The sequence below is a fragment of the Oncorhynchus mykiss genome, unplaced genomic scaffold, assembly GCF_013265735.2.
Source record: "Oncorhynchus mykiss isolate Arlee unplaced genomic scaffold, USDA_OmykA_1.1 un_scaffold_173, whole genome shotgun sequence".
In the NCBI taxonomy this organism is placed as follows: domain Eukaryota; kingdom Metazoa; phylum Chordata; class Actinopteri; order Salmoniformes; family Salmonidae; genus Oncorhynchus; species Oncorhynchus mykiss.
The window spans coordinates 642,327-655,278 of NW_023493670.1; the positions used below are offsets into that span (position 1 = coordinate 642,327).

The 12,952-nt window shown below is 42.9% G+C and overlaps 1 protein-coding gene across 1 annotated transcript in view; it reads right to left on the bottom strand.

Annotated features, from left to right (window-relative positions):
* Nucleotides 1–9,583: 9,583 nt before the first annotated feature.
* Nucleotides 9,584–12,952, bottom strand: part of LOC118947606 (zinc finger protein 2 homolog) — a 32,795-nt gene continuing 29,426 nt past the window's right edge. Inside the window, exon 7 of the mRNA XM_036972536.1 lies at nt 9,584–10,901. Coding sequence (XP_036828431.1) covers nt 10,246–10,901 — 656 coding nt within the window. The 3' untranslated portion in view covers nt 9,584–10,245. The remainder of the gene's footprint in view (nt 10,902–12,952) is intronic.

Below are 12,952 nucleotides of genomic sequence, written 5' to 3' on the forward strand. Positions count from 1 at the left end.
GAACATTTAGAATTTAGAATGTTTGTGTTGTCACCCCAGGGTCAGAATACTACTCATAAAGAACATTTAGAATGTTTGTGTTGTCACCCCAGGGTCAGAATACTACTCATAAAGAACATTTAGAATGTTTGTGTTGTCACCCCAGGGTCACATTACTACTCATAAAGAACATTTAGAATTTAGAATGTTTGTGTTGTCACCCCAGGGTCAGAATACTACTCATAAAGAACATTTAGAATTTAGAATGTTTGTGTTGCCACCCCAGGGTCAGAATACTACTCATAAAGAACATTTAGAATTTAGAATGTTTGTGTTGCCACCCCAGGGTCAGAATACTACTCATAAAGAACATTTAGAATGTTTGTGTTGCCACCACAGGGTCACAATACTACTCATAAAGAACATTTAGAATTTAGAATGTTTGTGTTGCCACCCCAGGGTCACAATACTACTCATAAAGAACATTTAGAATTTAGAATGTTTGTGTTGCCACCCCAGGGTCACAATACTACTCATAAAGAACATTTAGAATTTAGAATGTTTGTGTTGCCACCCCAGGGTCAGAATACTACTCATAAAGAACATTTAGAATGTTTGTGTTGTCACCCCAGGGTCAGAATACTACTCATAAAGAACATTTAGAATGTTTGTGTGGCCACCACAGGGTCACAATACTACTCATAAAGAACATTTAGAATTTAGAATGTTTGTGTTGCCACCCCAGGGTCACAATACTACTCATAAAGAACATTTAGAATTTAGAATGTTTGTGTTGCCACCCCAGGGTCACATTACTACTCATAAAGAACATTTAGAATTTAGAATGTTTGTGTTGCCACCCCAGGGTCAGAATACTACTCATAAAGAACATTTAGAATGTTTGTGTTGCCACCCCAGGGTCACAATACTACTCATAAAGAACATTTAGAATTTAGAATGTTTGTGTTGCCACCCCAGGGTCACATTACTACTCATAAAGAACATTTAGAATTTAGAATGTTTGTGTTGCCACCCCAGGGTCAGAATACTACTCATGAAGAACATTTAGAATGTTTGTGTTGCCACCCCAGGGTCACATTACTACTCATAAAGAACATTTAGAATTTAGAATGTTTGTGTTGCCTCGCTAGGATCACAATACTACTCATAAATAACATTTAGAATGTTTGTGTTGCCACCCCAGGGTCAGAATACTACTCATAAAGAACATTTAGAATGTTTGTGTTGCCACCCCAGGGTCATATTACTACTCATAAAGACCATTTAGAATTTAGAATGTTTGTGTTGCCTCGCTAGGATCACAATACTACGAGATAGAACCTGTTGTATGAGATAGAACCTGTTAAAGTTCTGCTTCACAGCACCTATACAAAATCACGATCCCACAACCTAAGGTGGGAAAAAAGGGCTGCCTAAGTATGATCCCCAATCAGAGACAACAATAGACAGCTGCCTCTGATTGGGAACAGGCCAAACAAAAGAAACAGGAAAACTAAATCACACCCTAACCAAATAGAGAAATAGAAAAGCTCTCTAAGGTCAGGGCGTGACACCTAATCGCTGTAATATGCGGAAATGTCACAACCACTACAGGGAGGTTGTATGGATTCAGTGAGTAAATCAACCACTATCACCTACTCCCGTGGGTTTCTGCTCTCTTTCCCAGATAAAGACAGCATGGCAGCATGACAGCATGACAGCATGACAGCATGGCAGCATGGCAGCATGGCAGCATGGCAGCATGGCAGCATGACAGCATGGCAGCATGGCAGCATGGCAGCATGACAGCATGGCAGCATGGCAGCATGACAGCATGGCAGCATGGCAGCATGACAGCATGGCAGCATGGCAGCATGACAGCATGGCAGCATGGCAGCATGGCAGCATGACAGCATGACAGCATGGCAGCATGGCAGCATGACAGCATGGCAGCATGGCCAGATGGTTGTTCTACAAAATCAACAAACAAAAAAAGGTGAACTAAGAAGAAGCCAGAGGCTCAAGAGGTGTTATCAGGAACAGATTACGGAGGCGGGGAAGAACTCACCCGCTCCGGGTGATCACCCTGTCAAAATGTGCGGGTCATAAAATAACAAACTGGACGAGTTAGTGGCTACTCATGGCTACTATATTGTGATCACTACATCTGATGGATCTGGATACTGCTTTAAAACCCATTTCTGCAGCATTAGTAAAGATATGATCAAAACATGTTGATGATTTCATTCCTGTGCTGTTTGTAACGACCCTGGTAGGTTGACTGATAACCTGAACCAGGTTGCCGGCACTGGGTACAGTTGGAAGTTTATTCCTGAGTAGGCAGCTTGATGAGAGCCAGTCAATATTTAAATCACCCAGAAAAATATACTTCTCTTGTTGATATCACATACATTATCAAGCATTTCACACATATTATCCAGATACTGACTGTTAGCACTTGGTGATCTATAGCAACTTCCCACCAGAATGGGCTTTAGGTGAGGCAGATGAACCTGTAGCCATATTACTTCAACAGTATTTCACATTAGATCGTCTCTAAGCTTTACAGGAATGTGGTTCTGAATATAAACAGCAACACCGCCTCTGTTGGCATTTCTGTCTTTTCGGTAGATGTTATAACCATGTGTTGCTGCCACTGTATCACCAAAGGTTTTTAATGCTTATCAGAGCTAGACTTACTCCTGTTATTTACATTGGAGCTGATAGTATAGGGTGAGCTGCATGAAGTGGTCTTACTGCTATTGCACACTGCCTCAGTGCTAACAGTGTAACAATGGTTTATGATTACTCATGATTACTGCTTACAATAGCTGTAGGACAAACAGATGTATTCGGTGCAATTAGGGGTACATAAATTAAATGACTTATATTGTGTTTTCCAATACACCTAAAATCATGTACATTTGATGCAGCATTATGATGACTCGTTGTCACAATGGAAGGGATTAACTGAGCTGATCTTGGATCAAGAGAGCCAAGATGATTGGGATCATTTAGCAGTCATTGTTTCAACACAGCCTTGAAAAGCGTGGACACAGTCCAGGAGCCAAGAATATTTGGATGGACTCCGTCATTCCTGTAGAGTATCGTCTGTTTCCAGAAAGTGTCAAAGTTATCAATAAAAGTGACTCCGGCAGAGCTACAATTGTCTTTCAGCCAGGTGTGTAATGCCAGGACTGTTTTGCATTGAGGAGTACACCACATCAGTCACTGGCTTTAGAAATAAGTGCATTGAGGACATCGTCCCCACAGTGACTGTACGTACATACCCCAGCCAGAAGCCATGGGTTACAGGAAACATTCGCACTGAGCTAAAGGGTAGGAGCTGCCGCTTTCAAGGTGCGGGACTCTTTAACCGGAAGCTTCTAAGAAATCCTGCTATGCCCTCCGACGAACCATCAAACAAGTCAATACAGTCATACAGGGCTAAGATTGAATCGTACTACACCGGCTCCGAAGCCCGTCGGATGTGGCAGGGTTTGCAAACTATTACAGACTACAAAGGGAAGCACAGCCACGAGCTGCCCAGTTACACGAGCCTACCAGACGAGCTAAATCACTTCTATGCTCGCTTCGAGGCAAGCAACACTGAGGCATGCATGAGGGCATCAGCTGTTCCAGACTAGAATATATGCCATTTAGCAGACACTTTTATCCAAAGTGATTTGCAATCATGTGTGCAAACACTTTAAATATGGGTGGTCCCAGGAATCAAACCCACTACCCTGGTTTGAATAGCACCATACTCTACCAACTGAGCTACAGGACCACAAGGAATGATAAAGGAATGACGCAGATAAACACACACCACACACACAGCCTGAGTTTGAAAAATCTAATTTAATCAAAGACGTAACATTGAAACTGACATACTCCATATTTAGTTCAAATAAATGCTATTTGTCACATGAATACAACAGCTGTAGACCTCACTGTGAAATGCTGAATACAACAGGTGTAGTAGACCTCACTGTGAAATGCTGAATACAACAGGTGTAGTAGACCTCACTGTGAAATGCTGAATACAACAGGTGGACTTCACTGTGAAATGCTGAATACAACAGGTGTAGTAGACCTCACTGTGAAATGCTGAATACAACAGGTGGACTTCACTGTGAAATGCTGAATACAGCAGGTGGACTTCACTGTGAAATGCTGAATACAGCAGGTGGACTTCACTGTGAAATGCTGAATACAGCAGGTGGACTTCACTGTGAAATGCTGAATACAGCAGGTGGACTTCACTGTGAAATGCTGAATACAACAGGTGTAGTAGACTTACTGACAAGCACTTAACCAACAATGTAGTTTACAAAATAAACAAAAGAAAAAAAAGTAACACAATAAAATAACAATAACGAGGCAAAATACAGAGTCAATGTGGAGGCTAAATACAGGAGGTACCAGTACAGAGTCAATGTGGAGGCTATATACAGGGGGTACCAGTACAGAGTCAATGTGGAGGCTATATACAGGGGGTACCAGTACAGAGTCAATGTGGAGGCTATATACAGGGGGTACCAGTACAGAGTCAATGTGGAGGCAATATACAGGGGGTACCAGTACAGAGTCAATGTGGAGGCTATATACAGGGGGTACCAGTACAGAGTCAATGTGGAGGCTATATACAGGGGGTACCAGTACAGAGTCAATGTGGAGGCTATATACAGGGGGTACCAGTACAGAGTCAATGTGGAGGCTATATACAGGGGGTACCAGTACAGAGTCAATGTGGAGGCTATATACAGGGGGTACCAGTACAGAGTCAATGTGGAGGTTATATACAGGGGGTACCAGTACAGAGTCAATGTGGAGGCTATATACAGGAGGTACCAGTACAGAGTCAATGTGGAGGCTATATACAGGGGGTACCAGTACAGAGTCAATGTGGAGGCTATATACAGGGGGTACCAGTACAGAGTCAATGTGGAGGCTATATACAGGGGGTACCAGTACAGAGTCAATGTGGAGGCTATATACAGGGGGTACCAGTACAGAGTCAATGTGGAGGCTATATACAGGGGGTACCAGTACAGAGTCAATGTGGAGGCTATATACAGGGGGTACCAGTACAGAGTCAATGTGGAGGTTATATACAGGAGGTACCAGTACAGAGTCAATGTGGAGGTTATATACAGGGGGTACCGGTACAGAGTCAATGTGGAGGCTAAATACAGGAGGTACCGGTACAGAGTCAATGTGGAGGCTAAATACAGGAGGTACCAGTACAGAGTCAATGTGGAGGCTATATACAGGGGGTACCAGTACAGAGTCAATGTGGAGGTTATATACAGGAGGTACCAGTACAGAGTCAATGTGGAGGTTATATACAGGGGGTACCAGTACAGAGTCAATGTGGAGGCTATATACAGGAGGTACTTGTACATAGTGAATGTGGAGGCTATATACAGGAGGTACCAGTACAGAGTCAATGTGGAGGTTATATACAGGGGGTACCAGTACAGAGTCAATGTGGAGGCAATATACAGGAGGTACCAGTACAGAGTCAATGTGGAGGTTATATACAGGGGGTACCAGTACAGAGTCAATGTGGAGACTATATACAGGGGGTACCAGTACAGAGTCAATGTGGAGACTATATACAGGAGGTACCAGTACAGAGTCAATGTGGAGGCTATATACAGGGGGTACCAGTACAGAGTCAATGTGGAGGCAATATACAGGAGGTACCAGTACAGAGTCAATGTGGAGGTTATATACAGGGGGTACCAGTACAGAGTCAATGTGGAGGCTATATACAGGGGGTACCAGTACAGAGTCAATGTGGAGGTTATATACAGGGGGTACCAGTACAGAGTCAATGTGGAGGCTGTATACAGGGGGTACCAGTACAGAGTCAATGTGGAGGTTATATACAGGGGGTACCAGTACAGAGTCAATGTGGAGGCTAAATACAGGAGGTACCAGTACAGAGTCAATGTGGAGGCTGTATACAGGGGGTACCAGTACAGAGTCAATGTGGAGGTTATATACAGGGGGTACCGGTACAGAGTCAATGTGGAGGCTATATACAGGAGGTACCAGTACAGAGTCAATGTGGAGGCAATATACAGGAGGTACCAGTACAGAGTCAATGTGGAGGTTATATACAGGGGGTACCAGTACAGAGTCAATGTGGAGACTATATACAGGGGGTACCAGTACAGAGTCAATGTGGAGACTATATACAGGAGGTACCAGTACAGAGTCAACGTGGAGGCTATATACAGGGGGTACCAGTACAGAGTCAATGTGGAGACTATATACAGGGGGTACCAGTACAGAGTCAATGTGGAGGTTATATACAGGGGGTACCGGTACAGAGTCAATGTGGAGGCTATATACAGGGGGTACCAGTACAGAGTCAATGTGGAGGCTATATACAGGGGGTACCAGTACAGAGTCAATGTGGAGGCTATATACAGGGGGTACCAGTGCAGAGTCAATGTGGAGGCTATATACAGGGGGTACCAGTACAGAGTCAATGTGGAGGCTATATACAGGAGGTACCAGTACAGAGTCAATGTGGAGGCTATACACAGGGGGTACCAGTACAGAGTCAATGTAGAGGCTATATACAGGGGGTACCAGTACAGAGTCAATGTGGAGGCAATATACAGGAGGTACCAGTACAGAGTCAATGTGGAGGTTATATACAGGGGGTACCAGTACAGAGTCAATGTGGAGGCTATATACAGGGGGTACCAGTACAGAGTCAATGTGGAGGTTATATACAGGGGGTACCAGTACAGAGTCAATGTGGAGGCTGTATACAGGGGGTACCAGTACAGAGTCAATGTGGAGGTTATATACAGGGGGTACCAGTACAGAGTCAATGTGGAGGCTATATACAGGAGGTACCAGTACAGAGTCAATGTGGAGGCTGTATACAGGGGGTACCAGTACAGAGTCAATGTGGAGGTTATATACAGGGGGTACCGGTACAGAGTCAATGTGGAGGCTATATACAGGAGGTACCAGTACAGAGTCAATGTGGAGGCAATATACAGGAGGTACCAGTACAGAGTCAATGTGGAGGTTATATACAGGGGGTACCAGTACAGAGTCAATGTGGAGACTATATACAGGGGGTACCAGTACAGAGTCAATGTGGAGACTATATACAGGAGGTACCAGTACAGAGTCAATGTGGAGGCTATATACAGGGGGTACCAGTACAGAGTCAATGTGGAGGCAATATACAGGAGGTACCAGTACAGAGTCAATGTGGAGGTTATATACAGGAGGTACCAGTACAGAGTCAATGTGGAGGCTGTATACAGGGGGTACCAGTACAGAGTCAATGTGGAGGTTATATACAGGGGGTACCAGTACAGAGTCAATGTGGAGGCTAAATACAGGAGGTACCAGTACAGAGTCAATGTGGAGGCTGTATACAGGGGGTACCAGTACAGAGTCAATGTGGAGGTTATATACAGGGGGTACCGGTACAGAGTCAATGTGGAGGCTATATACAGGAGGTACCAGTACAGAGTCAATGTGGAGGCTGTATACAGGGGGTACCAGTACAGAGTCAATGTGGAGGTTATATACAGGGGGTACCGGTACAGAGTCAATGTGGAGGCTATATACAGGAGGTACCAGTACAGAGTCAATGTGGAGGCTGTATACAGGGGGTACCAGTACAGAGTCAATGTGGAGGCTGTATACAGGGGGTACCAGTACAGAGTCAATGTGGAGGTTATATACAGGGGGTACCGGTACAGAGTCAATGTGGAGGCTATATACAGGAGGTACCAGTACAGAGTCAATGTGGAGGCTGTATACAGGGGGTACCAGTACAGAGTCAATGTGGAGGTTATATACAGGGGGTACCGGTACAGAGTCAATGTGGAGGCTATATACAGAAGGTACCAGTACAGAGTCAATGTGGAGGCTATACACAGGGGGTACCAGTACAGAGTCAATGTAGAGGCTATATACAGGGGGTACCAGTACAGAGTTAATGTGGAGGCTATATACAGGGGGTACCAGTACAGAGTCAATGTGGAGGATATATACAGGGGGTACCAGTACAGAGTCAATGTGGAGGCTATATACAGGAGATACCAGTACAGAGTTAATCTGAATAACTTCAACATGGACAATATGAGAACACTGATGGCTCAACATGGTTTTCTGAGGGATGACGGCTTCATATTCATTCCATATTCTCTGCTCAACAACACTGACTGAGAATCAATCTGGTTGATTCTCTGCTCACAACAAACTTTGCTGTGTCCAGGCTGTCACTTCTGTCATCAGCTACTAACATGGTTTTCTGAGACTGGATGACGGCTGCCTGCTCCCTCTTCCATAGTGGGAACACTGCTAGCTCAACATGGGCTTCCTGGTTATGAAAGAAAGTGTGGTGGTCAATGGTAGCCACTCTCATTGTTTGAAGCAGTTGTGGTCTTTGTTGGCATGTATCCAGACCCCAGAATGGTAGTAGAAAGGAGCCTGTTCCCTGCATGCTTCCTCACAATCATTGGCTGCATCGACCACTCCCCCAACTGACCACAGGACCAGCACTACTGTCTGACCTTCATTCCTACAGCCTTCATCTCCGTCCCTGGAGTCTCTTCACTGTCTGATCTTCATTCCTACAGCCTTCATCTCCGTCCCTGGAGTCTCTTCACTGTCTGATCTTCATTCCTACAGCCTTCATCTCCATCACTGGAGTATCTTCACTGTCTGATCTTCATTCCTTCAGCCTTCATCACCGTCCCTGGAGTCTCTTCACTGTCTGATCTTCATTCCTACAGCCTTCATCTCCGTCCCTGGAGTCTCTTCACTGTCTGATCTTCATTCCTACAGCCTTCATCTCCATCACTGGAGTCTCTTCACTGTCTGATCTTCATTCCTTCAGCCTTCATCTCCGTCCCTGGAGTCTCTTCACTGTCTGATCTTCATTCCTACAGCCTTCATCTCCGTCCCTGGAGTCTCTTCACCGAGTAAGTATAGATAGTATAAGAAACCTGCCCCATTCTACTTGTCTATTATCTTTGTTTAGAAATAGTCATTTGTGTGACCTACTGATTTTCCCTACAATTTATTTATTGTTCAATGCCAACAGACAATTTGTTAGTTCGTTTGACATGGTGGGTTCTTTTTGTGTCAGTAAAAATGTATAAGCGAGAAATGGCTGTGGAAACTCCTTTATGCGCAAATATTTATATAATAACCATCATATCTTAGTTAACTTGGAGTCACGTGATGATATGTTGTGTGGTCCTCCCACTACGACTTGGGAACCCATGCAGTTTATTAGGCTACAGATGAAATAAGTTATGAACTTCACAGGGTGGTGAAAGTGCACGTGATGAGCTTGGGGTGGCAGGGTAGCCTAGTGGTTAGAGCGTTGGACTAGTAACCGAAAGGTTGCAAGTTCATATCCCCGAGCTGACAAGGTACAAATCTGTCGTTCTGCAGTTAACCCCCTGTTCCTAGGCCGTCATTGAAAATGTGAATTTGTTCTTAACTGACCTTAAATAAAAATGCTCCTTTCCAATACATTTTGAGGGTTCTGGTGACATGATGCTTGGTTGCCATTTGACAAATAAAATAATAATCTCATCATTCGGGTAACAACGTTTATTCAACCAGTGGGAGGCTTGTAAAATGCCTGTTGTTATGGTGACATATTTGAAGGTCTTATTCTGATTATCTGTAGTGCTGGAGGAATGACACACTCAGATAAACACACAATGTCAGACTTTAAAAAAGGACCATTTAAACACATGGAATCTGATCTACTCTGTATTCAAACTGACAGACTCCATATTCAGTTTTATTTTCTAATAAAAACATACTAATATATTTTAGAGTATGCTTTGTACAATTCAATTTCATCTGGTAAAAACAATTAAACACAGTCAATAAAATAAGACAATGGGAGCACTGTGTATGTTCTCTGATGAATTTTAAGTCAATGTGATGTGAAATATCAGTTTACACAGTAGGATAAGTTATTTTTCTCTGTGTGGATCCTCACGTGCCTTATAAGTGACATTTGTAAGGCTTCTCCCATGGGTGTATTTAGATCATGATATTTCATGTTTCCTATCAAGCTAAAACTCATTCCACACCAGGCGCAAAGGAAAGGCTTCTCCCCTGTGTGTATTCTCTCATGTCTTTTCAGGCCCCCTAAATGGTTAAAACATATTCCACACAGGGCGCAATGGAAAGGCTTCTCCCCTGTGTGTATTCTCTCATGTCTTTTCAGGCTCCCTAAATGGTTAAAACTCATTCCACACAGGGCGCAATGGAAAGACTTTGGTGTGTGTCCACATGTCTTTTCAGGCTTCCTAACCTGGTAAACCTAGATCCACACTGAGAGCAGTGGTAAGGCTTATCCCCTGTGTGTATTTGCTCATGAGCTTTCATGTTTCCTAACATGCTAAAACTCTTTCCACACTGGGCGCAATGGTATGGCTTCTCCCCAGTGTGTATTCGCAGATGAGACTGCAGGTTTCCTAACATGCGAAAACTCTTTCCACACTGGGCACAACGGTATGGCTTCTCCCCTGTGTGTATTCGCTCATGAGTTATTAGGCCTCCTAACCTGTTAAAACTCTTTCCACAATGGGAGCAGTGGTAAGGCTTCTCCCCTGTGTGTATTCGGCCATGAACTTTCAGGCTTCCTTGCTGTCTAAAACCCTTTCCACAATGGGAGCAGTGGTAAGGTTTCTCCCCTGTGTGTATTCGGCCATGAGCTTTCAGGCTTCCTTGCTGTCTAAAACACTTTCCACACTGGGAGCAGTGGTAAGGCTTTTCCCCTGTGTGACTCTTCTCATGTCTTTTCAGGCTTCCTAACTTGGCAAAACTCTTTCCAATCTGGGAGCAGAGGTGTCGTCTTGCTGGTTTGGACGTCTCTGGTTCCTCCAAGTTTGGTTTTCCTCCTGCCAAAGACAGTGTTTATTTAAAGAGAGAACAGAATTAAATCTCCACATGATAAAACTGCCTTGCAGTTTAATCCAGTTTAATCCAAATCAGATCCCTCAATAACCTGAGGTCAGTTTTCAAACATTTCATCATTTAAAACAATCTTGGTGTGATTTTAAAACAAATGTTGTAGAGCTTCCTGTTAATATGTTTACCAGGAACTTACTTATTCATATTCTTATTTTTCTTTCTGTTTTACAAGTCAGAACACAAACAACTAAACAGTTCTACGACACAGACATCTCTGGATTCCAATTGAACAGGTGGTTATAAATATATAACCTTCATAGCTGTATGATACAGATTGCGACCTACACACTTCCTTAAACCTAAAATAAGTAATTTTGTCAAAAAACATTTTTTTTTTCCCATTGGAGACAAAGCACCTCTGTAACATCTCCCCGTTGTCTCAATGGTTTGACACATGATGTTGAAATGGCAATTTTTTTTATTTATATTAGATCATTTTGACTAATCACTAATGGAATGGTATTTTGGGTAAAATAAAAATAATGAAATATTTGGGGCAGACTTTTTAAAAAGGATTATTATATTTATATTTTTTACCCCCTTTTTTGCCCCAATTTTCGTCAATTGTCTCATCGCTACAACTCCCGTACGGACTCGGGAGAGGCGAACGTCATGCGTCCTCCGAAACACAACCGCAATGCATCTTGACACGATGCACAATTAACCCAGAAGCCAGCCGCACTTATGTGTCGGAGGAAATACCCTACACCTGGCGACCGTTTTAGCGTGCATTAGCCCGGCCCGCCACAGGAGAGCACGATGGGACAAGGACATCCTGACCGGCCAAACCCTCCCCCAACCCGGACGACGCCGGGCCAATTGGCTCTCCCGGTTGTGGCCGGCTGCGACACAGCTGGGTATCAAACCAGAATCTGTCGGCAAACGGTGACTACTTTGAAGATTCACTTAACCCTTTTTTGGCTACTACATGATTTCATATGTGATATTTCATAGCTTTGATGTCTTGTCACAACACAACTGATTGGCTCAAACGCATTAAGAAGGAAAGAAATTCCACAAATTACCAAGGCACATCTGTTAATTGAAATGCATTCCAGGTGACTTCCTCATGAAGCTGGTTGAGAGAAGGCCAAGAGTGTGCAAGGCAAAGGGTGGCTACTTTGAATAATTTGTTTAACACTTTTGGTTACTGTATGATTCCATAAGTGTTATTTCATAGTTTTGATGTCTTCACTACTATTCTACAATGTAGAAAATAGTACAAATAAAGAAAAACCATGGAATGAGTAGTTGTGTGTCCTAACTTTTGACTGGTAGTGTATATGGTCGATTCCGTGGGAAAGTCAACCTGAACATGTGTAACGGAGGTGAGAACGTGCCGTAAATTCACTTCACAGCTAGCTTGAAACGTCACAGATGGAGCTGTCCACATGGTACCAGCTATTAAATCAAATCACATTTTATTGTTAACATACACATGGTTAGCAGATGTTAATGTGAGTGTAGCGAAATGCTTGTGCTTCTAGTTTCGACCAGTAGTAATAACAGCAGTAATATCTAACAAGTCATCAGTAGTAATAACAGTAATAACAGCAGTAATAACAGTAATATCAGTAGTAATAACAGTAATAACAGCAGTAATAACAGTAATAACAGCAGTAATATCAGTAATAACAGCAGTAATATCAGTAATAACAGCAGTAATATCTAACAAGTCATCTAACAATTTCACAACAACTACCGTTTACACAGTGTAAAGGAATGAATTAGAATATGTACATATAAATATATGGATGGATAAGAATATGTACATATAAATATATGGATGAATAAGAATATGTACATATAAATATATGGATGAATAAGAATATGTACATATAAATATATGGATGAATAAGAATATGTACATATAAATAAATATATGGATGAGCGATGGCCGAACGGCACAGGCAAGATGCATTTTTTATTTATTTAACTAGGCAAGTCAGTTAAGAACAAATTCTTATTTTCAATGACG